Source organism: Alligator sinensis, unplaced genomic scaffold (genome assembly GCF_000455745.1).
Source record: "Alligator sinensis unplaced genomic scaffold, ASM45574v1 scaffold19_1, whole genome shotgun sequence".
Classification (NCBI taxonomy): domain Eukaryota; kingdom Metazoa; phylum Chordata; order Crocodylia; family Alligatoridae; genus Alligator; species Alligator sinensis.
In genome coordinates, this window is record NW_005841916.1 from 2737202 (window position 1) to 2762036 (window position 24835).

At 44.3% G+C, this 24835-nt stretch overlaps 1 protein-coding gene across 1 annotated transcript in view; it reads left to right on the forward strand.

Moving 5' to 3' along the window:
• The window catches only part of MPZL1 (myelin protein zero like 1), a 60416-nt gene that overhangs the window by 26683 nt on the left and 8898 nt on the right, over positions 1-24835 (forward strand). The window contains 4 exon segments of the mRNA XM_006018894.3: positions 2063-2173; positions 2176-2213; positions 6036-6249; positions 14707-14840. Coding sequence (XP_006018956.3) covers positions 2063-2173; positions 2176-2213; positions 6036-6249; positions 14707-14840 — 497 coding nt within the window.

Sequence of the window (24835 nt, forward strand, 5' to 3'; positions counted from 1 at the left end):
TGGTTCCACTTTTTTCTGGCTTCTTTCTGGGCCTCCAAACCTTTCTGATCCCACTGTCTCCCTTCCTTTTCTATTAGGGTGTGGTGAATATGTATGGAAGCACATTCTTAGCCTTCCCCCTCCACAGAGTGACCCACAAGGCTATAGGAGCTGAGGCTTTTAGGTGCCCCATACTTGCTTTTTCCTGAGGTGGCAATGTGTGGCATTTTTGCAGAGGCTGCTCTGCCACCATGCTGACCAGCCACGGTAGGGTGCAGTTTCAGGTTTTACGCAGGACCAATCTCTAGGCCAGGGATGGGCAAAATATGGGCCAGATTTCAGCCTGCAGAGGGATTTTGTCCAGCCTGCAGCAGGCCTTTGTCCTGCCTGGCACAGGTGTCATTCAGCCCGTGGTGCATCCTGCCATGCTGACCAGGCGTGCAGCAGGGCCGGGTGGCTCTGCAGCCAGATGCCATTTCCCAGCAGCTCTGGTGGTGGCTGCTTTTTCCAGCAGCTGCTGCCGCTGGCCATGACGCCATGGAGACCAGCCAGGGCCCAAACGTGGGCTCAGTGCGCAGCCCTGGCCTGCCTCAACCTGCGCACAGGGTGGGGGTCTCTGCAGCACCTGCTCTGGCCACAATAAGTGACAGTGGCTGCCAGGCAGAAGCTGCTGCTGGACACTCTCTGGCTGTGGTTCTCTACACCTGGACCAGCAAGATCTCTGGGCTGGCTCCCTGGTTCTGGCAGTGGTCCCTCCTGGGCATTTGGCCTATCCTGCCCAGGCCAGTGAGATACTGTGGGTCAGTCCTCTGGCTGTCAGCCTTCTGTCATCTAAGGTCTGCCCTCTTGGGCCCCTTGTGCATCTCACTCAGACCCCTCAATAGGTCTCGCACACGCAGCCTCTCTCCTTGGGCTGACCTGGACCCCTCAATAGGTCCTCTATTTCTAGCCCTGCTCTCTGGACCTTGAATCCTTCCCTGGGTCTCTAGGAACCTCTTTCACACCTTTAGTTCCTTGCCAGACCTCCAGACGGCTCTAGATATTGTTCACTGTGCTAACCTTTTGCAGCCGTTCTGCTGAGGCAGTGTTTTCCCAGCAGCCTCCAAGATGTTACTGCCAACTCTGCGCAGGGCCTGGGCTTATATCCTGTCTAAGCCTAGCCCTCGTTCTGGGTCAGATGACTTCTTCATCCAGTCAGATAATTTCTAGGCCTGTGCAAATAGAGAAGTATTTGGTTGATTTGGAGGACAGTGATTTGATTTGGAGATTCAGATCACTGTCCCAAATCGATTCGGCTGAATCAGCTTTGGAAGATTTGGCACTGATTCGGAGAGATTTGGTGATTCGGCCATAGACTATAATGGGGAATCACCGAAATACCTATAACTTAGTCATTTTTTGGCAGATTTGGATGGAAACAGCAAGGATGATAGCCCCTTCTCAGGGCATGAAGGTTTCAAGGAGATATAAGTACAGGGGTTTCTGGGAAACTGCACCTCAAACTGTTCAAAGCAAAACTCATGACGTGTGACTTTGTGTGTGTTAAGGCGCAATGGGATGAAAATGCAGGGGTGGTAGCTGTTTCTACATCCTTCCCCCAGAGCCCTGCGATTGGAAGGGGACTCAGGGAAAAATCAGTCACTGGCCAGCTACAGATGTCACTCTTTTCCCCCTACCTCTTCTCAGTTTCTGTTTCCCTGAAATACTGCCTTCCTAATCTCTGAATCTCCAAACCCTTTTCCAAATCAATTTGGACTGTTTTTTTTGGTCTCACGATTTGGTAATTTGGCCTCTGAACCTGGCCGAATCTTCTTCGAATTGAATCGGTGACCAAAGCTTTGCACACCCCTAATAATTTCTCTGCAGGCTTCCAGAGTCAGATGGCTCCATAATTAGCCCTGTTTCCACATGCAAGCTGCTTTGCTGGCTGCCTGACCCCTTAAAGTGGCAGGTGCCCTAAGCACCCTGCCACATCCCTCCATGTGGTTTTTATCCTGAAAGACTGCTTCTGACTTCTCTCTTTCTCTTTTTTTTTTTTCCTCCCTCTCTCCCTGCTTCTTAACACCCCCACCTGTTCATGCAGTTAGCGTATCAGCAGTGGAGGTGACAACGCCAGAAGAGATGTTTGTGGAGAATGGAACGAATGCAAGGCTTCCATGTATGTTCACATCCCCAGAGGTGATCAGCAGTGCAGCTACAGTTTCCAAGCAGAGGGGTCATCAACTCCTATTTCAGTAAGAGCTCTCTGCCTGGGGTAGTTCTGTTATTTGGGGCAAGGACAAAAAGGGAAAATCTTAAGTAAGAGTGTTTTACTGTGGTTAATTCCAAGTGATACATTGGGGGGGGGGGTTTCCTTCCCCAGTTATAATTGTAGCCTTGATCCCAAGTCGTGTAGCTACTCTACCACTTTCCCCTTGTGTCAGCATTCTAGAACAGGGGCGGGCAATTATTTTGGGCGAATGGCCGCTTACCCAGTTTTGGTAGGCTGTCGGCTGCATGGGTAGCCTCGCCCCTTGACAGGTGCCCCACCCCCTGGTCACCATCTTGGGACCAATGTCCCAGGGCCAGCACCAGTGTGGCCCAGAAAGGGATGCAGGCTGGCATGGGTCTGTGGGGCTGGGTTGGGCTGCACCAGCAGGGAGAGGGGGGAGCTGGCTTGGCTCCATAGAGCCCCTGCCGGCTGGAAACCCACACTCCTGCCACCCTGCTCTGGGCCCCACCGGTGCTGGCCCCAGGACGCCAGTGCGGGCCCCGTGCTTCCACTGGCTCCCCACCTACTCGCACCCAGTGCCCCCTAGCCCTGCGGTACAGGCGGGGGGCAGCGCAGAGCCCTGACTGCCTGCTTGCCAACAGGGAAGAAGATGGTGCTGAGCATGGGGAAAAGTGGCCCCTCACCCGCCCCATGGCCGGCACTCACAGGCAGCCTCATGTGGGCTGCAGGTGGCTGCAGCATGGGGTGCTGGCCATGGGGGGGGCGAGGGGGAGGGGCCACTCCTCCCCCCACCCCCGCGCTCCTTCCCTGCCCAGGGTCCCCCCCGCCTCCACTTACCTGAGCTTCGCTCGCCATGGCAGCCACATGTTCCCAGCCAAAAACCCTGGCTGGGGCTTCTGGCTGGGGGGGTGGGGCCGGGCGGGCCCTACTGTTGTTGGAGCCCACTGGGCTTCCCCTGGGTCCTACTGCCCATGGTTCCTGCATTTTTGACAGAAACCAAGGGCAGAGAAATATTAATTTTCTACATTTTTTTAGGGGCCCCACGGGCCAGATAGAATGGCCTCAAGGACCGGATGTGGCCCGCGGGCCGTATTTTGCCCACCCCTGGTTTAGAACTAAAGCAACACTTTACAGGATCTGGATGTGACATTGCTTATATCCAAGTACCATACTGCTGCCAAATCTTGGATTTAGGAATGCTTCCCTCCTTTCTGCTGAAAGAAGGGGGAATGTTGTGTCATCAGTAGGCTTGTTAGACTTCAGATTTTTGTAAGCAGAGCTGGAAATGCAAAACTCCTATTTCCCTTATGTTTCCTCTTCTGGCAAGCAGGTCCCATGCTGACGTTCAAGGGACTATCATGAGCCTGTGTGCTCTGTGGCTGAGGTAATTGTTGCCAAGGAGCCAGAGGGCACAAAGGGATGGAATGGAGTAAGGTTGTGGTTGATGTGGTGGTTGTGTGTGGTTCAAAAAACAGAAAAGTTAAATGCCTCTTAATATTGTGCTAAGATTACGCTGGTGCCTTGTGCCCTTCCAGAAAGTGGAGATTAGTTTAACATCAATCTCTGGAAACTAGGAAATACTAAGGGCTGTGTCACCCCTGCAATGCAACAATGACTCTCTTCTCTTTGACTTCTACCTTTTGTAATGCCTGGACTAGCACTGTAGTACTCCGAATGCTGCAGAGCACAGACCTTGTTCGAGGGTGCTTGACATCTCTCTTTGCTAAAATTAGTTCTGCTTTGGATCTGGCATAATGGGCAGGCACTACCTAAACTTGAGCACAGAGCCTGCTCTCCACATATAGGACCACACTTGCGAAACATTAGCTTCCCAGTCACTCCTGTCCCAGAAGGAATCCTCCAGGTATTGCCAGCACTTCTCTTGTAAAGTCCCATAAAACAATCGCGTATGCCAACGGGCTGCTGAAAAATCCCAATGGTAAATACAGGCAGTCCTCGACTTGCAACGTTTCAAGTGACAATGTTTCACATTTACAACGCTTTTAAATTGACAACCTGTTTCAACTTTCTGACGTCAGTTTTGACTTTACAACGCTTGATCTGATGCCAAGCCACGCCAGTGAACAAGTTTGCTGTGTTACCCATCTCCCTGGAGAACATCTGTCCAAACTTCTTTGGACACTTTTTTTAAGAAAGCAGACAAGACCCCAGAAAAACCTGCAGCCAAGGCTCCAGCCAAGAACCATTCAAAAAGTCCAACCAAGAGCCCTTCAGTAAGTCCAGCAAAGTCTCCTCAGAGAAGTCCTTCCAAATCAATATGGTTGCTATTTACAATATACCTACATTAATGTAGGTATATTACTCGTTTTTAATTGAGTACAAAATTCAGGGTTATTTTTGGTGAAAATAGGGTATTGGGCCTTGGTTCAGGAACCCATCCCCCATTTATAACATTGTTTCCTATGGGAAAATCAGTTCCCAGTTGCAACATTTTGACTTAAGATGTGGTTTTCAGGAACCAATTGTGTCTAAGTCTGAGGGCTGCCTGTAGTCTTGGTTACTAATGGTAACATGCCCAATCTCAGTAATGAGTTCTGTAGCATGTGTATATCTGGTATATTGATATACATCTGCGCTTCTCTGCATGTTGGTGACACATTCGCTAACCTGCTCCAGTTAATTATTCCATGCCACTCAGCTACACTGACCATAGTAAATTTTCCTGGAATTCAGAAAAGTGCTGCAGTGCAACTCTGGAACATGTCACAGACAGATAGCACTTCATAATCCTTCAGATCTGCAAGTTGCAGCATTATACTTGCCAAACTGTTCCCAGTGGCTACTGCTGGGTGCAGAGCTAAGATTGTTGCGGGGTGATTTGTAATTTAATTCACCACTCTGATTCTTATTTACTTTTCAGATTAAGTTTTAACCACAGCCCACATTCTGGAAGGGTATGATATGCTGCTGAGGAATTTTGCATTGCTTTTGCTGTCCGGGTTGATCCTCTCAAATGTTGCTGTTTTGAGCATCTTTGAATTTCATGTCTTAAAATTCTTGGATTCAACAAAACCTGCCTTTTTAAATAAACTTTAAAAAGAAGCTCTGGGGAGGCTTCTTTCATATTCTGCATTTCCCTCCCTCTCCTCCTCCTCCCCCTGTCGCAGTGGTTGTGACTACATCTCATACTTGAACATTATACGTATTTAGTTGGAACTGTATCTCTGGTAAGTGCCGAACAAATGTGTAGTTAGGACAAGAACCCTGGGAATCTTGTTCCATACATGTAGGGTGTGGAATTGTTCTTCCAGTTAAAAATTCACTAAGGGCAGAGTGGTCCTGACCTATGATACTAATCCATGATCTTCAGGTGACAACCTCTAGCGTGAGACTCTTTTGACTTAAAATATTTGCAGATGGTTTATGTTGATGAACTTGAAGGTTGAAATTACATATGTTGCTTTTGGAGATGAGTGGGACAACCTACTATAGAATGTGGCCTGCTAGAAAAAGTAGGGACTGTTGGCTCTAGGGCAGGGGCTTTCAACCTTTTTGAATAAGTGTATGGCCAGGCGCAGAGCGGGGGGAGCAAGGCCGGAGGTGGAATGGCGGCAGCGCAGGGTGGTGGATGGTGGCATTTGCCACCGCATGCAAACTCCCCTCCCCATGTCCGACCAGCTGGGCTGCACTTGTGCAGCTCGCAGAGGGGTGCTGCTGCCCTCACCCCCAGTTTACAACCCCTCCTCTAGGGGATTGGCTGCTCCTGCCTTGCAGGCTGGAAAGGGTCCAGAAGAATTGGTGATTCCACAGTACTGAGGGAGTGATTGTTAACATTTCAATCCTCTAATGGTATGTTCCTTTTACTTTTCTTCCATGATTACAGTTCTTTTATTATACTTCTGGGAAGCCCTACACTGGAAAGTACATCCCATTTAAGGACAGAGTCAGCTGGGCTGGAGATCTTAACAAGAAAGATGCTTCTATCAGCATAGCAAACATGCAGTTCCTGGGCAACGGCACTTACTTCTGTGATGTCAAGAACCCACCCGACATAGTCGTCAAAGCAGGAGAGATCCGACTTAGAGTTGTGGAGAAAGGTACTTCCTTTCTAGCTGTTCCATCTCTTCTTTTTTGTGCTATTCTGAGCCTAGGAATGACTGTTGGTTTTGCTTATCTTCCCCCAAGCATCACCATAGGTGGAGCCTGTCAGAACCACTGTAAGTGACTGAAAGTATCCTGATCATTTTTTCTTTTGCCCTTGTACAGAACTGCCATGTTACGTTGGCATGTCTTAAAATCTGAAAATGAATCCCAGATACTTTGTCTGACTGTTGTAGAACTGCAAAGGGGTGGGGTTGGTACATAGAAAGCTTATGCCCTGAAGGGAAACTAACATTCAGTGTATCATCATATTGGCAAAACTTTCTTGGCTCCATGCCTTTACTTAAATAGATGATGGAATTCTTTTATCTGGTATAATGGAGACAGAATAGGTCAAGGTTGGAAGAGTCGAATTTATGCACGTTAGTAACAGATATAGGTAGTGTTATCACTACACTGAGTTCTCAGAAAGGTGGAATTCCATCCAACTACTACAGTTTCCAAGTAGGAACTTAAATTTTTGACACAATAGCATTTTTTTTAATAGGCTTACAAATCTCTGCCATATAAGCATCAAAAGCTAAACAGTCTTTGACCCGGAACTTTCTTTTTTTTCTTTGGAAACGTTTCCACAGTCGCACAACAGCACATCTTTAGCTGGATGTTATGTTAAAAGTGATGTAATAGCACTTTCAGTATTTTGCTGACCTGTTAAGAAAAGTCCTATATGCAGAAGCTACTTCCTCTTTCTATATGAAACCAAAACTTAATGTTTGTTTAACTAAAGTTGAGCTGGGAGGCAGCTATTCAGTTGTTTTGATTTAATTGGTTCTGATTAAATCACGGCATTTAAGCATTACATTTTTTATGGAATCAGTTCAATAACGTTGAAGGGAAAGAAGAAAATGTGATCTTGGTTGTAGGGGTAACTGAGGAAAAAAAATGAAAGGAGGTACATGAGCTTGTTTCTCTACTGTCTGGACAGTGTTTTGCACTCTGGACTCTTCTGAATCTTTTGAAGTAGTGGTGAGAGCTGGGGAGTAAGGAGAGTTGTGCTTCAACTCTTGAAGCATGGACTTCCTGTTTTGTATACTCTAAAAAACTTTGCCATTGTAATCTCCTGGCAGCATGCTTGTAAGATTGCTCAGCAGTACTAGATGTTCCTTCCTCCAGTATAAATGTATTCACGTAACTCTCATAACTGTTAAGGATTCTCTTTGCTCTCAGGAAGACTAATAGGTGTCCACCACTGGTATAGAGGTAGTGTAGAGGGGAAGAATTGGCTATGCTCCTGCAGTCGTCTATATTTCAAAGGTGAGCAATCCCAGCTTGCACAGCATGGAGGAACATGGTGCCAGGCCCATGGGGCCAGAAGGTTGAGTACCACTTATTTGTTTGGTCTTCCCAGTGCAGTCCCTAACCAACCTGCAGTAATAGATTTTAAAGTTCAGAGCACATCTTCAGTCTCACATCAGGCTGACTGCATGCTCTTGGTTCCCTCTGTGTTCTTGGCCCCTGACCCTGTTCTGTGTAAGGTAGAGTAGTTAAAGCAATGCTGCTTATTCTAGTTTTTTCTTTTCCCACAATTTGCATACCATCATTCCCCAACATATCCAGATTTCCAGATTTAGCAGGCATAGCAAATGTGAAGATCAGTAAAGACTTCTTCACATCAGTGTGCTAATGACTGAGTTTGTAATCATTGATATTCCGTGCACAAGTTCATCTGTTTTAATTATAGATCTGTGTTTAGATATAGTTAAGCCTCAAGTGTATCCTGTGTGTGTACTGAAATAGACTTGAGTGGATTGTATCATTTTAACTTGTTTAAATCATTTAAAACACCTTAAACCAGTGACTTGCGTATGAAATACTGAGACTTTCTGAGGAGAAAATAAAAGATCAGAGATTCATAGTTTCATAGTTGTTAGGGGCAGGAAGGCCCTAATTTGAAGCCTCTATATGAAATGGATCAAATTATTTGATGAAGTCCTTAGGGGTGCTCTGATAAAGATTTTATTGGCTGATACCTAATCATTAACCAATCATATCAGCTGATGCCAGTCCTATAACTGGTATTTAGTAATAATGCAAGGCATTATAAACTACTGACATAAATAAACCTTATTTGTTTGGGCATGCTCCAGCAGCCTCCTGCATCATATGTATCAGTGTCCTGGCACTTAAAAATGGCAGCAGGGGCTCTTGAACTGAAGCCTGTCAAATGAACTTTAGTTCAAGTGCCGCTGCCACCATTTTTAAGTGCAGGGATGCCGATACATGAGACCCTGCGGCACTTTAATTAGAGTGGCTCTCCATTCTAATTGGAGCACTGTTGCCCCCACCCCTGGAGCACATGTAAAAGTGCCAAGGGGTAGCTGCCTGAGCCTGCCCAGCACTCTGGTTAAGAGAGAGAGAGTGACCTTACAGTGACAGAGAAGAGGGAGAAGACAGAGGAGAGAGATGGATATGGCCCTTGACAGGTCCCTAAAACTCACTAAGCGGCCCTTCAGCCAAAATAAATGCCTGCCCCTGTTGTATGTCCAGCTAACTCTCAATGCAACTGAAATAAGAAACAAATATGAAGTGTAGTAGTATTTAATGCTAATTCAGCAGCTTGGAACAGTTAAGTAACTGCATGTCACTCTGTAGTGAATACTTCCAGTTAGATATGCCACAGCTGTTCAGTTTGGGGGTCCATGGTTCACACTAGTGAGGCCCCAACCGTTTGGGGCTGCCCCAGGCCTGCACTGCATTGTGCTGTGGGTGACTTCTCCCCATCAGCACTGCATCTTGCGCGGGTGGTCCTACCTCCACTCCCTTGCTGCACCTTGTTGTGGGCTGCGTTGCCCTGTCCCCTAGGGCAGGAGCAGGGAGTAAAAGCTGAGGGAGGGAGAAGGAGCAGAGAGGCTCTGGCTGCAGCAGCAGTTCAAATGGTAGTGGGGTGGGGGTAGGGTAGGGTAGGAGCCTGAGGGCTGCACATGAAGCCCTTGTGAACTGCCAGTTGTTGACAAGTCCTGATGTATGCAGAGCTCCTTGATTGTTCTCTGTGAGCTTCAGACTGAACATTGCAGAGTTCCACAGCAGCTAACTAGAGAAAGTGTAGTGTGGGAATTGAGGCTGGGGAGAATACTTGGGGTCCTTTCCTGGGTGTAAGTTGTAAGGGCAAGATGCTGACCAAAGGTTAATCTAGGATGAACTGACAAAGAGATCACCGGGTCCTTCAAAGAGCACATATTTTCCGGAGACAAAGCAGAAGTAAACTCTTCCAAGAATTTGAGAGAGCTTTTCTCATTGGATGGCAAGAGGCTGACTGAAGACACAATTTGTATTCTGTTTTAACTGCAGTATCTTTCGGAAGGATGACTCTCTTTGAATTAAAATGACAACTTTGACCTATGCTTCCACACAGTCACTGGATGCTTCATGTGAGCCTTACAGGACAGATCTGACTACCTGTCAGAAACTAGAAAAGACAACTGTAGTCCTTGAGGCTGAATCATCTGCACAATAGACAGACTAACAGCTGGCCTCTGAAGTACAATCCCTGCCCCCCACCTTCTAGAAGACGCATGGCATGTTAACTCTAGGGAGATCATGAAATCTTGAAAGAGCCAGAGTACAGGTGTCACAGAACAATCAGGTAGTTGGGTGTCTATCTTAAGCTGTTTTGTCACAATTGGTAAACTGAGTGGAAAAAATGTACTTTTGAATCAGTTGAAACTGATAAATAGCAGACTTTTACTGTGACAACTTGATTATTTTGACTTTCTTAAAGCATGTATCCCAAGTCAGTTCCCTGAATGAGGAAAATATATACTTGTGTTTCAATAGCAAGCTTAGCAACAGCTTTTTGGAGAAAATATGAAGTTAATAAGTAACTGAGAGCAAAAGTTTGATCTCCCTACGTTGGTTTAGCCATGTCCTACTTACAAAAAGGGAACTGCTTACAGCAAGAATTTTGCTTGGCATAAAAAGATGGTGTTGAGCAATCTGGATGTGGCATGTCAGACTGTTTAAAATCCTTGTTGGCTTGTTTTTTCTTCATAAAGCCAATTCAAGCTTTTTCCTCTTAACTAAGAATCTCAAAGAAAATTACCACTGTTGAAAGCTTGGTTATAGGAACAGACTATTATGGTAGTAGATTTAAGAGAAATTAGGAATATTTTTTAGTATGAATAGAAGATCTTAGTATCTATTGGAATGTTAGTTTGAGTTAAAATGATTAATTTACTAATTTAACAGTCAATTTTATGCAATACAGTGTAATCAGATTTGAAATGCATTGATTGGACTATTCTGTGGCAGTTGAACCAATAATTTGCCAAGCATGGAAGGACCTATGTTGAAGATGCACATAATCCTTTGTATAAATGCCACTCCCAAAAGAGACTAGATGTAGAAATTAACCTGCAGAAGGCTTTAATAATACATTTGACTTGTTGCCCCTTAAACTAGGATGTTCATGTTAAGTTCACTCACATTTTGTAACTGCTTGCATCTAGTGTAGGTTGCTATCTGTAGCTTAAAGTCTGTTTTGGTTCCAAAAAAACCCCTTAAATGTCAACCTTTAGTTAATATGAAATAAATTGAAGAATGAAGGTACAAAAATGAGGAATTTTGATACAGGTTACTTAATCAAAAATATAGTGGTTGGTGTTCATTGTGTTTGGTTGGTTATTTATTGATATTTTTTTTTTTTTTTTTTTTTTTAATGCTCTACTTTCTGGAAGGGCAGGATTATGAGAACCAGATTCAATCAAGAGCCAGCTTCAGTCACTGTAACTCAGCCTTCTGGGATTTTTATTTATTATTTATTCCCTCCCTGCCCCCAGCTGGCAGGACACACAATATTGAGGATCTTGGATAAAATTTATCAAACCCTCACTTGCATGACAGGTGGGTGGGACTGTGTCCTTGATGCTGGGCTCCCTGCCTATCCAGATGTTCAAAGGGTACCATGGGAAGTATGGTATGGGGGACTAGTCCCTGATACCATGCCTTCGATGGGGCTCTTTAAATTTGCCAGTGTGCAGCATCAGCTGACAGGCTCTCCATATGTTGGCAGGCTGACAGCCCTACATGGGGCTGGCACGTGTGGTGGAGCTTTACTGAGCCACACCTTCAGTTTATGGTACAATGGGGAACAGCCAAAAAAATTCCGTAGAACTTGATTGGCTTCTTGTTTTGTTGTTCCACATTTGTTGTGTGGCAGGGCTACTATTTATAACATGATTAATGCATTAATTGCATTATGAGTATGATGTCTGTTAGACTCCAGTAAAGCTCACTAGTTTCTCACTGTTTCCATTTTGCCCCTGAAGTGGAGATGCAACCTTTGGGGTTCCTTTCCATAAGAGGTGGAAGTTACGGATGGCTCCATTCACTGGAAGGAAAAAATGTGTTAAACACTTTTGTTTTTGTGGCAAAACAAGAAACAAAAAATAAATTGCACGCTAAAGGAGCTGATGACCATCAACGTTTCCTCTGCTAGAAGGATGGCATAGCCCCTGAGAGGACTTGGGAGCAGATAGCTTCTCCTGTGACACTGCTATTGAAAGTGGGTAGAAAACCAAAATGAACAGGATTTGAATATATGCCATTATGTAACTGGTGTGCTAGCTCCAGAAAGGTGTACCGCACACTCAGGCTAGGCATGGCAAGCTGAAGACCATGTGGTTTTGCCTGTGTGAAGGTATGGTGAACCATGAGCACTTGAACATATTAAATGTTGACGAGAAAACCTCTTCTGAACAGCAGAGCTATACCTAATAACACGTTTAGAACTCCGTTATAAGCCCTTGGGGTGTGTTTTCTTGTTTTTTGGGTTTTTTCCTTCCCCCTGCCCTGCTGAAAAAAAAGAAGCTCTTTTTGCAAATAAATTGAAAGCAAAGGGTAGATTATGAACAGTGGATAGCGGGAAGCTGTGGGGAGAATCCACTTACCTCTTCAGTTTACTGGAATAGTACTTAAAGTGTCCCTGCTTAAGAAGAGAGAGAGAGTGACTTTACAGTAATGCATAGTGATTATATTTGAAGGTGTAGGAAGCATGAATAAAAGCTTTAAGGGTAATCTTAATATTCCTGTTTGTAGACTCATCACTGATAACTGAACTGGGTGCTTGCCACCTGAACAGTGGCTCCTGTACAGTGGTTTTCACTTGTAGATCAGTGTAGGCCAAATTCAACTCTGCCCTCAAATGTACCCATCCCTTTTTATTTATTTATTTATTTTTTAAAATGGACTTCACTGAAAGTTTTATTGCTTTGCCTGAGAGCAAAGTAAAACACTACGGGTGTGTTCAGACGAGCGCGCGCGTGCCTTTTGCAGCATCTCATAGCCCTTTGAGACACTGCAAGAGGCACGTGTGGGAATCAAAAAATGTTCTCTGTGCTGCAAATTTGGAGTGCAGGGGCAAAATTAGACCCCTGGATATGTAGGGGTCAAAAAATACCCGGGGGAAAAAGTGGGGCAGGGCAGGACCATGCCCTGAAGCAAACGGCGGCTCGGATCCTCCACAGAGACGCTTTGGTAGCCAGCCAGAGCATCTCTGTGGTTGACCCTCACCTGCTGAAGCATGCTGCCTGCCCATACAGGGAGCTGGCCCTGGGCTCTGTGCCGATAAGTAGGGAGTGGGCTGGAGGAGGGATCATGGAGGAACCCTTGCCTGCCCCACCCATCCCCCACCTGCCCCTCATTGCTGCCTCACCTGGCCCCAGCATCCTGTCAATAAAAAAAAAAAAAAAAAACCCCCCCCCCCCGGGCAGTAGCAGCTGCCACTGGGGTCACTTATCTGCAGGGCTGGGGGAGCAAGCAGGGGTGGGGCTATGTGGCCCCTGTGTGGTGGAGTCTGAGCTGCGTGGGAGGGCTGGGCCCTGTGTGGGGCAGGGGACCCACCCCTCCTGTGCAGCCCCCCCACAGTCTCCCCACAATCCACCCACACATGCCACATCCCTCCATATCCCCCAACCCCTCTTCCCACCACCTTTCTGTAAATTCCGCATTCCGTTAGCGCGCACACCCTGTGTTTCCAGCTGCCAGACGGGATGGGACCTGCTGGCAGGAGCTGTGGCTTCAGGGGCCGCTGTCCCCACATCCTGTTTAGTGAAGGGGTCAGGAGGAGCTCTAACTGCTCTATGGTAAGAAAACCAAAGGCAAACAGCAAAACATATAGGTATTTAGAATTCATTTTATTATGATGATAGAGACACTGGTAGGCTTCCAAATTGCTTTAACACTAGATATATCAATAAAACATTGCCCAACTGATCTTGTGATCTCTCTCTAGACATTGATATATATATATCTATAGATATAAATCAATCTCTCTCTCTCCCCATATATATCTATATATAGGAACATGGATTTTGGGGTATTTAACAGTGACTTCGGGATTTTTTTATCAGGGATTTTTCAGTTTTCAAATGGGGATCACCAGAATTCTTGCTAGGGAGGCAAGTGGCAGGACCCAGGCAGAGGAGCCTGCTTAGAGCTGGCTCATTGGACCCAGGTGGAGGTAGCTGACCTCCTGGCCAGTTGGGGCCAGGAGGACATGCTTTGACAGTTCAAAGGAGGCCACCACACTGGGAACATCTTCCGGATGATAGCTGCCCAGATGGCCGGGCAGGGGGCACACATGGCAGTAGTGCTGCACAAAGGCCAACTCGGCAGCCACAGCCCGCTGGCGACTGGCCCAGAGGGGCAGATGCCTCTACTGGCTGGGCACTCCCTATCTGGGTCTGGCAAGTGCCCAGCAGGTCACAGCCAGCCAGCAGCCCCCACTGCCAGACTGCTGCAGTGGGTAGAGGGGGCAGGGAACTCTCAGGGCTGCTTCAGCAGTCCAGCTGGCACAAGGGGTAGTGTCCCCAGGTACTAATTGGCCAGGCCCCAGAAGCACCTGATACTGAGTAGCCCTGAGCTGCTTGCCAGGACAGCTTTTTACACTGCTGGAGCCAGCACAGGTGCTGGCCCCAGGCTCCAGATCCCCCTGGCTGCAGATCCAGGAGGAGCCAGGCAGGGTTATTTTGCCCCAAGTGGCACAACTTGCACCACACCAAAGTTTAGGTCTGGGCACATGTGCTGAGGCAAAAAGCCCTGGCTCAAATTTGCATTGCTTCTATTTGAGCTGCTGTAAGCGCACGTGCCTGCATGTGTGGATGCGCCCTATGAGTTAAGGTTGTCAGTCTCTTACCTTCTATCCTTTTGACTTCTGGGTCAAAATCCTTAGCTTAATTAAATCAGTTTTGAATATGCTCCATGAAAACAAAAATGCATGCCCTGTGCTCATAGGACTGTCCTCTGCTTGCTGTTCCATTCATGCCTTGTGCTTGTGATTCTGTAGGACTGCCTTCTGCTCCAAAATTAGTGGGGGGGAAGTGTTATGGTTCACACTGACTCTTCTGAACTAGAGAATGAAGGTGATTTGAATGTTGTGTTCTTTCCTTTCCCCCTAGACAGCTTGACTGTGTTCCCGATGATGATGGTGGCAGGGGTAGCCGTTGCTGCAGTTGTAGGTGTTGTTTTGCTCATCTCTCTTATTGCGTGTATCGTCGTCAGAAAGAAGAACTCTAAAAAAACATTATTCTGGGTAAGAACTCTTCTCTCTTCCTCAGTGTGTAGTGGGAAGAACAAAGAGGACCAAAGGGGTTGAAATGGGGCAGGACTCATTCCAGCCAAATCTTTAGGATTTGGCTATTGCAACCTCTCAAATAGGCTTGCAGGATCAAATGGAGGACTGGCTTTATAGCTGGGATTCATGTCCACACTTGTGCCTCATCATTGTTGTCCTGCTCTATACTACGCTTGAAAGGACAAATCTATCCTTAGATGCATGTGCAACTCCTATTGAAGTCATTGAACTTCTGTTGTCCCCAAATCACAGTTTTGTGCCCATAGGAAATCTCCCCCATTGCTCCAAAATGAGCCATGGATTAGATGCGTTTCCAATGAAATGCTCTGCGAGAGAGTATCTCTGGACTTCTTGTTTCCAGTGCCCTGTGTAAGTAGGGCATCTATCCCCATTTATCAGCACCCTATTCAACTTAAGGAAGAAAAAGTCTCTCTCTGTATTCATGCTGTGGCTTCCCTATCTTCATTTCCACTTGAGATTTAAAAAAAACAAACACGTTTCATTAAAAAAAACACCTGTCTGCTTGAGGGGACAGTATGAAAGCTTTAAGCAGGGTTGTGGGAATACATGCTCTCACTCCCTCCCCTCATCCACCCCTTGACTCTCCAAGACGCAATGAATGCAAAGCTGCATGGACCAAAACTGAATGCAGCAGGTTCTATACTTTTATATCCCAACCCCAACACATTCTTTCCTGTTTTTTGCACTTATGTGATTTACCTAGACAATAAAAGAAACTTCCCTTCCCTAAGGGAACCTTTCTGGGTGTCTCTAAATGGAACTTTTCCCTACTCTGTCCTGTTCCCAGCTGGAGAGTTTAGAGAAAGTGGGTAAGACTGAATGAAGTGAAGGCGGGTGTGTATGCTTGGAGTTCAGTGTGGAAAGCCTTGCTTCCCTTTCTGCATGTGTTCTTACAATAATACCTAAAGGAAGCATGCACTGACAGGCAAGGGCTCTTGTGCCAGGGTCCAGATGCCTTGCTCATGAGTGATCTGCTCTCCAGTGTTTCCGGCTGAACAGTGCACACCGTGGTGCCAGGGCTGGGTTGGTAATATCCATGCACTGTAAGTTCTTCCAATAGATTTAACCACTCTAGGCTTCCTCCCAGCAAAATAATATTTGAACTTAATGCTGCTTTCAGTGACTATACCACTGCTGCATGCCATACTGATTAAGAGGAAGTAGGGGAAGGCTGGATGTGCTGTGGTTACTGTTCACATCTATGCCACAGACTTGCAGACTTGTTTCTAAATGAAACTAACTTGGTTTGTGGTGGTATGATGCACTGGTATTTAGATAATGATTCTGTCTTGGGCTGAAGTGGGGTGGGGCACTTGGGTGGTATCTGGCACCCCTGCATGGCAGAGACACAATCTCTGTTCTTACTGACTTTGGTGTTTTTTTGTTTTTGTTTTTTTTCCTTTCTGCCTTGGTATGCTGGGATTGGATCCTGCTTATCTTCCTCTCTTTACAGAGATCCTGATATAGATGCCAGATTGGGAATGTAACAGTGCTGGGTCTCCTCTTCCAGTCCCACTAGACACCATGGTAACTAATTCATTGGTGGTTGCTGTTTAATACCCGTGTGTATGTGTACACATTTCCTCTTCCCTTGCTGACTAACCAGCTAGCTCTGTGCTAACATAACTCCATTGTAACTCGTGCTGGAATCTGTTGCGTAGAATGGCAAGGAGGGGTGATCCATTTCATTAAGCGCTTTGGGTTCATTGTCTCATGTCTAATCAGGGCGGGAATGCTGCTAATCCCAGACTGTGTCCCACTGATCTCTTCCAGTAGAGAACTCACCAGTGCATGGACTAGAACACAAGAAATTCAGACTCTTCCTGTAGAAATAAAGCCAAACTCCAATGCCTGTTTTGCTTACGTGACAGTAACCTTGTTTTTCTGAAGTACCCATCACCATAGTCTCTCTGTGCACAAGCTTCTTAAAATTGCATTATAACCTGTAGGTACGATACAGACTTGTAGGAATACTTTGAGTGAATCCAAGGAAATCACTGCTGATGCATTTTAATTGCCCAAAGGGCTGCTCTGGCGTGGTCCCAGTAAGAGTGGAAGCCCCTCACTGGTAGGTCTCCCATCAGCACTTCCCTTTTAAATTATTGCCTGTTAAATATTTGAGAGGCCAGGTCTCTGAAAGTTTACGTAGCCCCTGGATAAACAAAAAGGTTGGCTTGTGAGAGGCATTCTGTTCAATGTCAGTATCGTTACTCACATGTTTGTCATTGGCTGCGTGCATTCTTTATGTAGAGGTGTATGGTGAGATGAGGATGCTTAGTTATCGGATAGTAAGGGAACTTATTAATCTGTTTCTTTAGTGCCTGTATGTAGATAAGAAGAGTATGAATGGCAGAGGATTGAAAATAGGTTGCTGGGGTGGGGGAGGGTTGTCTCAAAAATCTGAAGGGCCACTTCTCCTGGGTTTAAAAAGAGGAGGGGGAGGGGAAATATAAGTTTTCCAGAGAGGTGTCTTCTCTCCCCTCTTGTATGCAGACAGAAGGGAGAAAATTGAAAATCAAACTGAACTGAGCTAATATTAAAGTTTCCTCCGATTTCATGATTTGCTCATGAAAATAATGGCTCCATTTTACTATAAATCCAGTGGACTATAAACTCTGACATAGCCAATCTACTGCTATTGACTACTGTGGTGACCATTACAGACACCAACATCTAGTGAGTGAGGGACTGAATTGGTCTGGATGATAACTAATATAAGATAACTAGTTTGGAGACATCATGCAGTTGCCTGCATGGTATGGTAGAGCTGGTAGTCCTGTCTCTAGTTGTGGTAATAGTACCCTGTTTCTGTGTGCTGAGGGCTGTGCTGTTCAGCTTGGGTATAGCATGTCACTGATATGTTACCTTAAATTTGAGTCATCAAGGAAGAAGACTTGCTTCCTGGTGGCTTAATATGCTTACTGTGGATGTTGGGGAAGAGTGGTAGACAATACAGTACTCGGGGAAGCTGCTAGCCGCTGGTAGAGTTGCTGCTTACCTTCCTATAGAGGGTGCGTGCGTGTGTGCGTGCGTGCGTGCGTGTGTGTATAAGTGCATAGTGACTGGACAAAGAAGGAGAATGTAAGTTGGTCCCAGTGTACCCATTATGATCACATTTACTTCGGCATAACCTGCCGCTTCATCTTGCCATCACTCGCTTTTGTTTTTGTTCCTTTTTTTTGTTTGTCTTTTGAATGTTGTCCTGCAAACTCTGCTCTGCCACCTCGTCAGCTGCAGTACCTCTGAGAGCTTGATGTCACCGGTTAAGCAGGCTCCACGGAAGTCACCCTCTGACATGGGGTGTCTGGTAAACAGTGTGCCCACCAGATCTCACCAGGTAAACAGCATCCTGCTGCTTTCCGAACTCTCCAACGTAGTGCCCTCCCAGGACATGGGAGAGACCGTGCCTGTGCTGTGGAGCAGATGGAGGTGGGCAGGAGAGGTGGATAGGCTCACTGTGTGTTCTGCTGCATTTGAGCTACATGGGAGGTAAAATCGTCTACTCACTGGAAGCTGAAGATGGGGAGCTTCACACACAAGGAGCTGCACCTAAGAGTTTTTCGTAAGAGGGGAAGGATTCATTTTGGCAGTTAGTTTCCCCTTGTCTTATCTAGGGAAGGAAGTAGTTCTTACCTCTTATGTAGCATGATAACTAATAAGGTGACTTTTAAAGTGAAAATAAGGCACAACTTATAGTTTTGCCTTGACTTGCTGACATGCATTAAAGCTTAAGCTACAGGGTAGGGTTTACCTTGACAATGTGAATCGCATACAAATTTGTCCAGTCTTTGCTAGATTTTTTCCTCCCGAGGGAAAAACATGGTCTTCCTTAGTGTAGATGTGCCCTTGTGCTTGAAAGGGAGTCAGTGTAGTGGAAGAAGTTGAGGGTGATGGTCAGGCCCTATGTGCATGCTTTTGGCTTCTGAACAGTCTCCTTTGCCATAGTAAGCTATCATCAGCCTTGTGAGCTGATAACAATTAAACTTCATTGCTTCTTCTTAAACCTTTGAACTTGTTTAGTTTCACAGAACAATTGAAGGAAGAAGCTATCATTGTCTTGGGCAACCATCCCACAGGAAATGGAGGCTTCCTTAATGAGCTGGGGGGAAGGAACTGGGATAGACGATGGGCACTTTAAGCTGGGATTCTGTGTAATGTGGTGTACTTAAGGAATATCCAAGGTATCTTTGCTGGAACATGTAGTGGCATGCTTATGAGCCAATGGAAGAAATTAGGCCAATAATAATGGAAGTGTCTGAACACCTTAAAGATACTAAAGGAGAGGACTTCTGTAGTTAGTGCAGAGTACAGTGAGCACTGTAGAGCCAAATGAAGGCAAAGTCTGTGCCTGTACGAGTGAAGCTTCCCAATAGGCATTTAATAAATGTAGATGGTATAAAACAAAAAAAGTTAGATGGCTTTGTGGATCTATATTTCAAATGACTAACCTTCAACTGTAATGTCTTTTGACCATCCTGTTTACAGGTTTTAGGAGTGCTTGGGAAGACAGTGTACTTGTAGTTCAGGAGAACTGTTTCTTGATATTGAACAGAACTTAGTGGATCATTTCCATACAAAGGAAAATCAAATTGTTGAGCCCCAGCTCAAGTCTGGGATCGTGCCCGGTATGCAAAGGCCAATAAAGATACCAGGGGTGAAAGTATAAAGAAGGTTTATTGCTAGCAATAAAAGGTGCAAGCGGAATAATTTCACGTAACAAGCATACCAGATCACTACCACTAAGCATCTTTTATACAGGAGTTTTCAAGCTCTCACCAGCGTATTTGTTTGCTGATTGGTTGTAAGGAGTGACGCAGGAAGTTCTTTACTGAACATGTCTCTATACCTGTGTTTTAGCTATGTATCTCATTTACATACATGTATGTTTCATTAGCATACTTTTTCCCCACCTAGGGGCGTGATTTTTAGTATTTTAATGAGCTCTTTGACCCAGTACTCTGATTCTGCTTTTGTTTTCAAGCCTCCTGTCTCTAGTGGGTTATGGAATAGAGAAAATCCCACACAATTTACTGATTCGTTTTGATGCACTGGCTGGGGGAGTAGTTAGCTGATTGCACGATTTCACAATGATTACACACTTAATTCATACAACACAATTTTATTTTAAAATTCTTTGCTATGTATATAACACTGCTTAGCTTTAAGAAACACCACAAACATTAAAAACACAATAATTACATATATCAGAAACAATGCTCCGAATGCACTTCCTTCCTAAACAATGCTATAAGAATTAGTGTTACAAAAACAACTGCAATCACAACTAAAAGTTAAATTTGAATCGATACTGTTATTTTTCATAATATACTTACAATCCTAGAATTCCGAGAAGCCAAATACCAAAATATGGTTTCATTCCTCAGTAGTACGATTTAATGGGTTGGCCTCAGTAGTACGGTTCAATAGGCTGGCCTGTGTTCACGGAGAGGGTGGCTCAGGTGATCAGTCTGATCCGGCCTACACTTGCGATTCTTCCTTCGTTGTTCTGCAAGTGAAGTCACCTCCAAATTGGGACAGTAAATTACAGTTTTTATTGAGCGAGCTGCCGTCTATGGGCTCCTCCTACTCAACCTGTCACTACTCCCAAATTTGGGTTCGGATTTTACTCAACAGATTCTTTTGAAATTACCTTTGGGAAACTTCCATATCACTGCAAATGCCCTTTTCTTACCAATCTTGTTAAAAGGCCTTAGGGTTTGATCTCTCGGAACTCAGGATATTTGTTCTCTTTGTAAAAAACTTCTAAAGATAAAATTTAAATTAAGACTTTAAGCGAAGTCAGGACCTTTTGCACATAGTCCCAAAAACAATGAGTTAGATAAGGAGATAAATCTTATCTTCTTCCTGAAACTGGCTAATGGGCAACTTTTACAAACATTCAAACTATTTCATTCAATATGACACCTCCTTTATCTAAGACTGTCTCCTCCTCATCATTGCAGATGGGCATTCGTCACATAACATTCACTTTTGCTTGGTCTTTGCATAGTGGTTTCTAGGTCACTCCTTACAAAATGATGACTGTTGTTTTAGGCTAGAGTTGAAAGGAAATATTTCAAGGTAATATTCTTGGGCTACTCTGAGCAAGGAGGTAGACAAGGGATCATGCAGCTGTTGGGCTGTTTGAGATGGGGTTTACCAGGAGAGCCATGTTGAAACTAGTAGAAAAGGATGGAGCGGAATTATTTTTAATCAGGAAAAAGAGCTTGTTCCAGAACAAGGATTCACAGACGGAGTTATTTAGCAATAGCTATTTTGGTCAAGTTCCCTGTGTAGAAAAAAGCCCAAAAGCTGAAGACTGGTTTATATTTAAGTGCTCTAAGAGCTAAGTGCAGAAAGTGCGTTTTAAGTCCAGCAGCACTCCAGAGGAGAAATCTGACGGCTGGAATCTGTTTGTAAGTTTCTTTTGTTTCAGTGTGTCGCTTCCTGGTCCAGTGAAAGTGCTTTCTTATCTCTGTCCGACCATCTTCTAGTGCACTGTTTTCTTGGAAATATTCCTTGTTTTGTGCATCATATTAGATTGAAATTAAGCAGTAGAAAATTGGCAATTGTATGGCATTATTTTTCCCATGATCATCTTCTATACAATTAGTTCTAATAAACTGAACAGTCAAAAATACTGCTATCCAATTTCAAACAGTCAATGTGCTGCTGACTACATTGACAACTGAACTATGAGCTCTTCCTTGGAAGCTTAATAAAGGATTTGATAGATGGGTAAAGAACATGGGAGCTGTAGGCACAGAGGAAGGTGTGGAAAGTGACTTTGGTTGTTGTGTAGCACGGCAGTTGTGGCTTTGGGTACTGGGGTGGAGATGAACCTCTGGGCAAACAAAAGGGATTTTGGCAGACCTTGATGGCAACTAACTGTTCCTTTGCCTCTTACCTCAGTATTGTCCACTGTCCTGGGGTATGGGCATTTTGTTTCTTTTCAGTGATCCAAAATGAAGTTAGGTTGGTTTGACTTCCTTCTCCCACCTTACTTTGATTTGAATCACAATTACAATCAACAAGCAAGAAACATTGATTTAAATAACTGATTTTTAGTCTTTGCACTTTTTATTTCTTTTCTAGAAGAAAGGTTCATTCTCATTGGTATGAACATGCCAGCATGTTGATTTGTAACTAAATATAGCACCCACAGTAAATTTTAATGTTCTTTTTAGTTGTAAGGAGATACTGTCTATATGCCTATTTGAGCAGTTCATAGCTTATACATTTATTTAGGTTCTTATGCTTGCTTTTCTTTAAAAAAAAATGAAGTACATCATTCACAATTCTTTTTCATGCCAAGCTGTAATTGGAATTGCATTAAAATGAAAAAAATAGCAGTTGCTTATATTAAATAACGTTAAAGCTCCTTGAAATATGCACGATGCATAAGAAAAAATACTAACAAGCATGTTTTATATTTAAAACTGACTTAATTTAATAAAAAGAAGTATTGACTGTAGTTAGTGAGCTGATGGATGGCTTCTGATCACCATGGTGCTAAATACCTTTGTAAAAAATTAAGAGATGCTCCAGTAGTACTTTCAAAAGTGCCTGAGCACTGACTTAAATAGGAGTTGGGTATTTACTCTACTGAAACACTTAATGGGATATACAAAATTGGACAGCTTCAGTTTTGGGTGCCTAAATAAAATACCTTTGAGAATCTGGCCTAATGTTCTGCATGCTTATAGAATTAGTAAATATCCTCTGACTTGATTTTATTAATAGATTTTTACTTTTTCCAGTCTTTGCTACTTTTTCAACTTCCCATCAGTTTTCCAGCTTAAAATGAGCTAGCCCAAATGAGAACATAACCTTTTTATGGCTGCTTAGCTAAAATTAAACCAAATTAAGAGCAAGTGCCCTTCTACATAACAAAACTCAATTATTGACACCTGGAAAAAATATAAATTCACCTTGCCCCATTCTGAAAACTGAAATAATACAGATGTTGAATGCAGTACATGACACTATAATATATTTATAATGCCTATGTTGATCTAAAAATTAATGTTTTCTCCTCCATTATGTTTGGAATCTAAAAAGCAGCATGTTTTGACCCAGTGGGGGCCAACCTTTTTGGCACGGGTGCCACAAATTAATCTCACATTCTGCCCATCTATCACTGATCCCCTTTCCCAGCCTGATTTCCTGCCCTGTTTTCTGCTCTATACTCTATGATCCCTGCTTAATCTAATGTTCTGCTTTCTGTGTCCTTCCCAGTTTGCTTCTAGGTAGCCTGTCCCTTCCCTTCCCTGACCTGTTGCATACACAAAAAGGCTGCCTGTGCCACTTATGGTGCTTATGCCACAAGGGTTGGCCACTGCTGCTTGAAACCATTGCAATTTGCAAATGGCTCATTTAAGTAGCACATCTTTTTATGTTGCGTTTTATTACAATTTTAATAGTGTAGTCCTTAAAACCAGTCATAGTTGCAAATATAATTTGAACAGGCTAATTTTAAAGAGAAAACAGCTGAATTAAAATTTTTTTAATATAAATTTTTAAAAGTGTGTACCCATCCATCCTGAAAGTAATTCATATGATGACTGTTTAAATTAAATAAAACTTGAGTCAGTGATCTGTTTGGGGACAGTTATCATCTCAGAGGTAGTGTTTTCAGGCTGTCAGTAAATTTGGACAGAATCTGCATTGGTTTAACCTGCTAACTGATGATATTTTGAAGGTTATCTATGAAGCTGAAAGGTTAGAGTTTCTTCAAATGGTCACTTTTAACTTTCAGGAGTCAGTGCAGTTCCACTCATCTATGGCAGCACCTCACTTATTTCTCTTATCTTCTCTCTCCTCTCTCACTTTTTCTTTTTACAGTAAAGGTTGTGTTAACCGGCATTTTACTAACAGGAGTACTCTATCATTTGGCATGCGCATGAAGTATTTCTTGAGCAGGGCCGGGGTGGGGGGGGTGAGGGCAGCGGCTCCCCAATGTGGGCTGCACAGGCGCCACCTGGTCGGCTGGATGGGGTGGGGAAGGTGTTTGCACACAGCGGAAGTCACCACCGCCATCCACGACTCTGCGCTGCTGTCGTGTTAGTTCCAATAACGAGAATTTTTAGATAACCGGCACCCTCTTTACCCCACTCATGCTGGATAGCAAAGCTTTACTGTATTTAAACTATTGCTCAATTTACAGAGCAGCTTATATAGCTGCACAATTGCAGATTTTTAAGCTACTGCACAATCTCACTTTAGACCATGGGACCTGCTTGTAGATGATAGTTTCTGAACAAGTTCTCTATAAATGTTTAACTCTGACTTACGTAGAAGAGATATCTCAGGTTAGCCCACTGTGTATCAATTCCTTGTCAAAAGGTACCCATACATTCAAAGCTGTGTCTGATTCTCCGAATTATTAGAGAATTGGATAACTCAAGTCTTCTGTCACCATCCTTTCTTTCTTAGCAAACATGTTGGGAAAGAATGTTTTGTAGCCTCTCCTTCTTCAGTGCAAGGATCCATGTTAACTCTTACTGACCTGCTTGATGCCTTGAGTTCTAACAAATCTGAAGGCAAATGTTGCTGTTGCAATATTGTCACAGTGGGTAATCTCCAGCTTTGAGTACTCAGCTACTTTATCTCAAATCTGCAAACCCTTCTGGTGAGGGAGAAGCAGCATTGACTTTAAAATCTACTTGTAGTGTCACGTTGCCCGCACACTTACCCACACTTACCTCCTCACCCCTGGGATATAGCTTATGCCCAGGCTTTAATCGGCTTGGTAGATCAAAACCAGATAGAATTACTTTAGTGATTAACTTTTAAATAGAGCATGCACATTCACAAATGTCCTGTACAAAGATCTTTAAGACATTTCCAGAAGCCATTAGTTTATTTGGAGTGTATGTTGGCGCTGGAGGGAGTGGGGGGTAGGCAGTGCTGTGTGTGTGTGGTGATGCGGC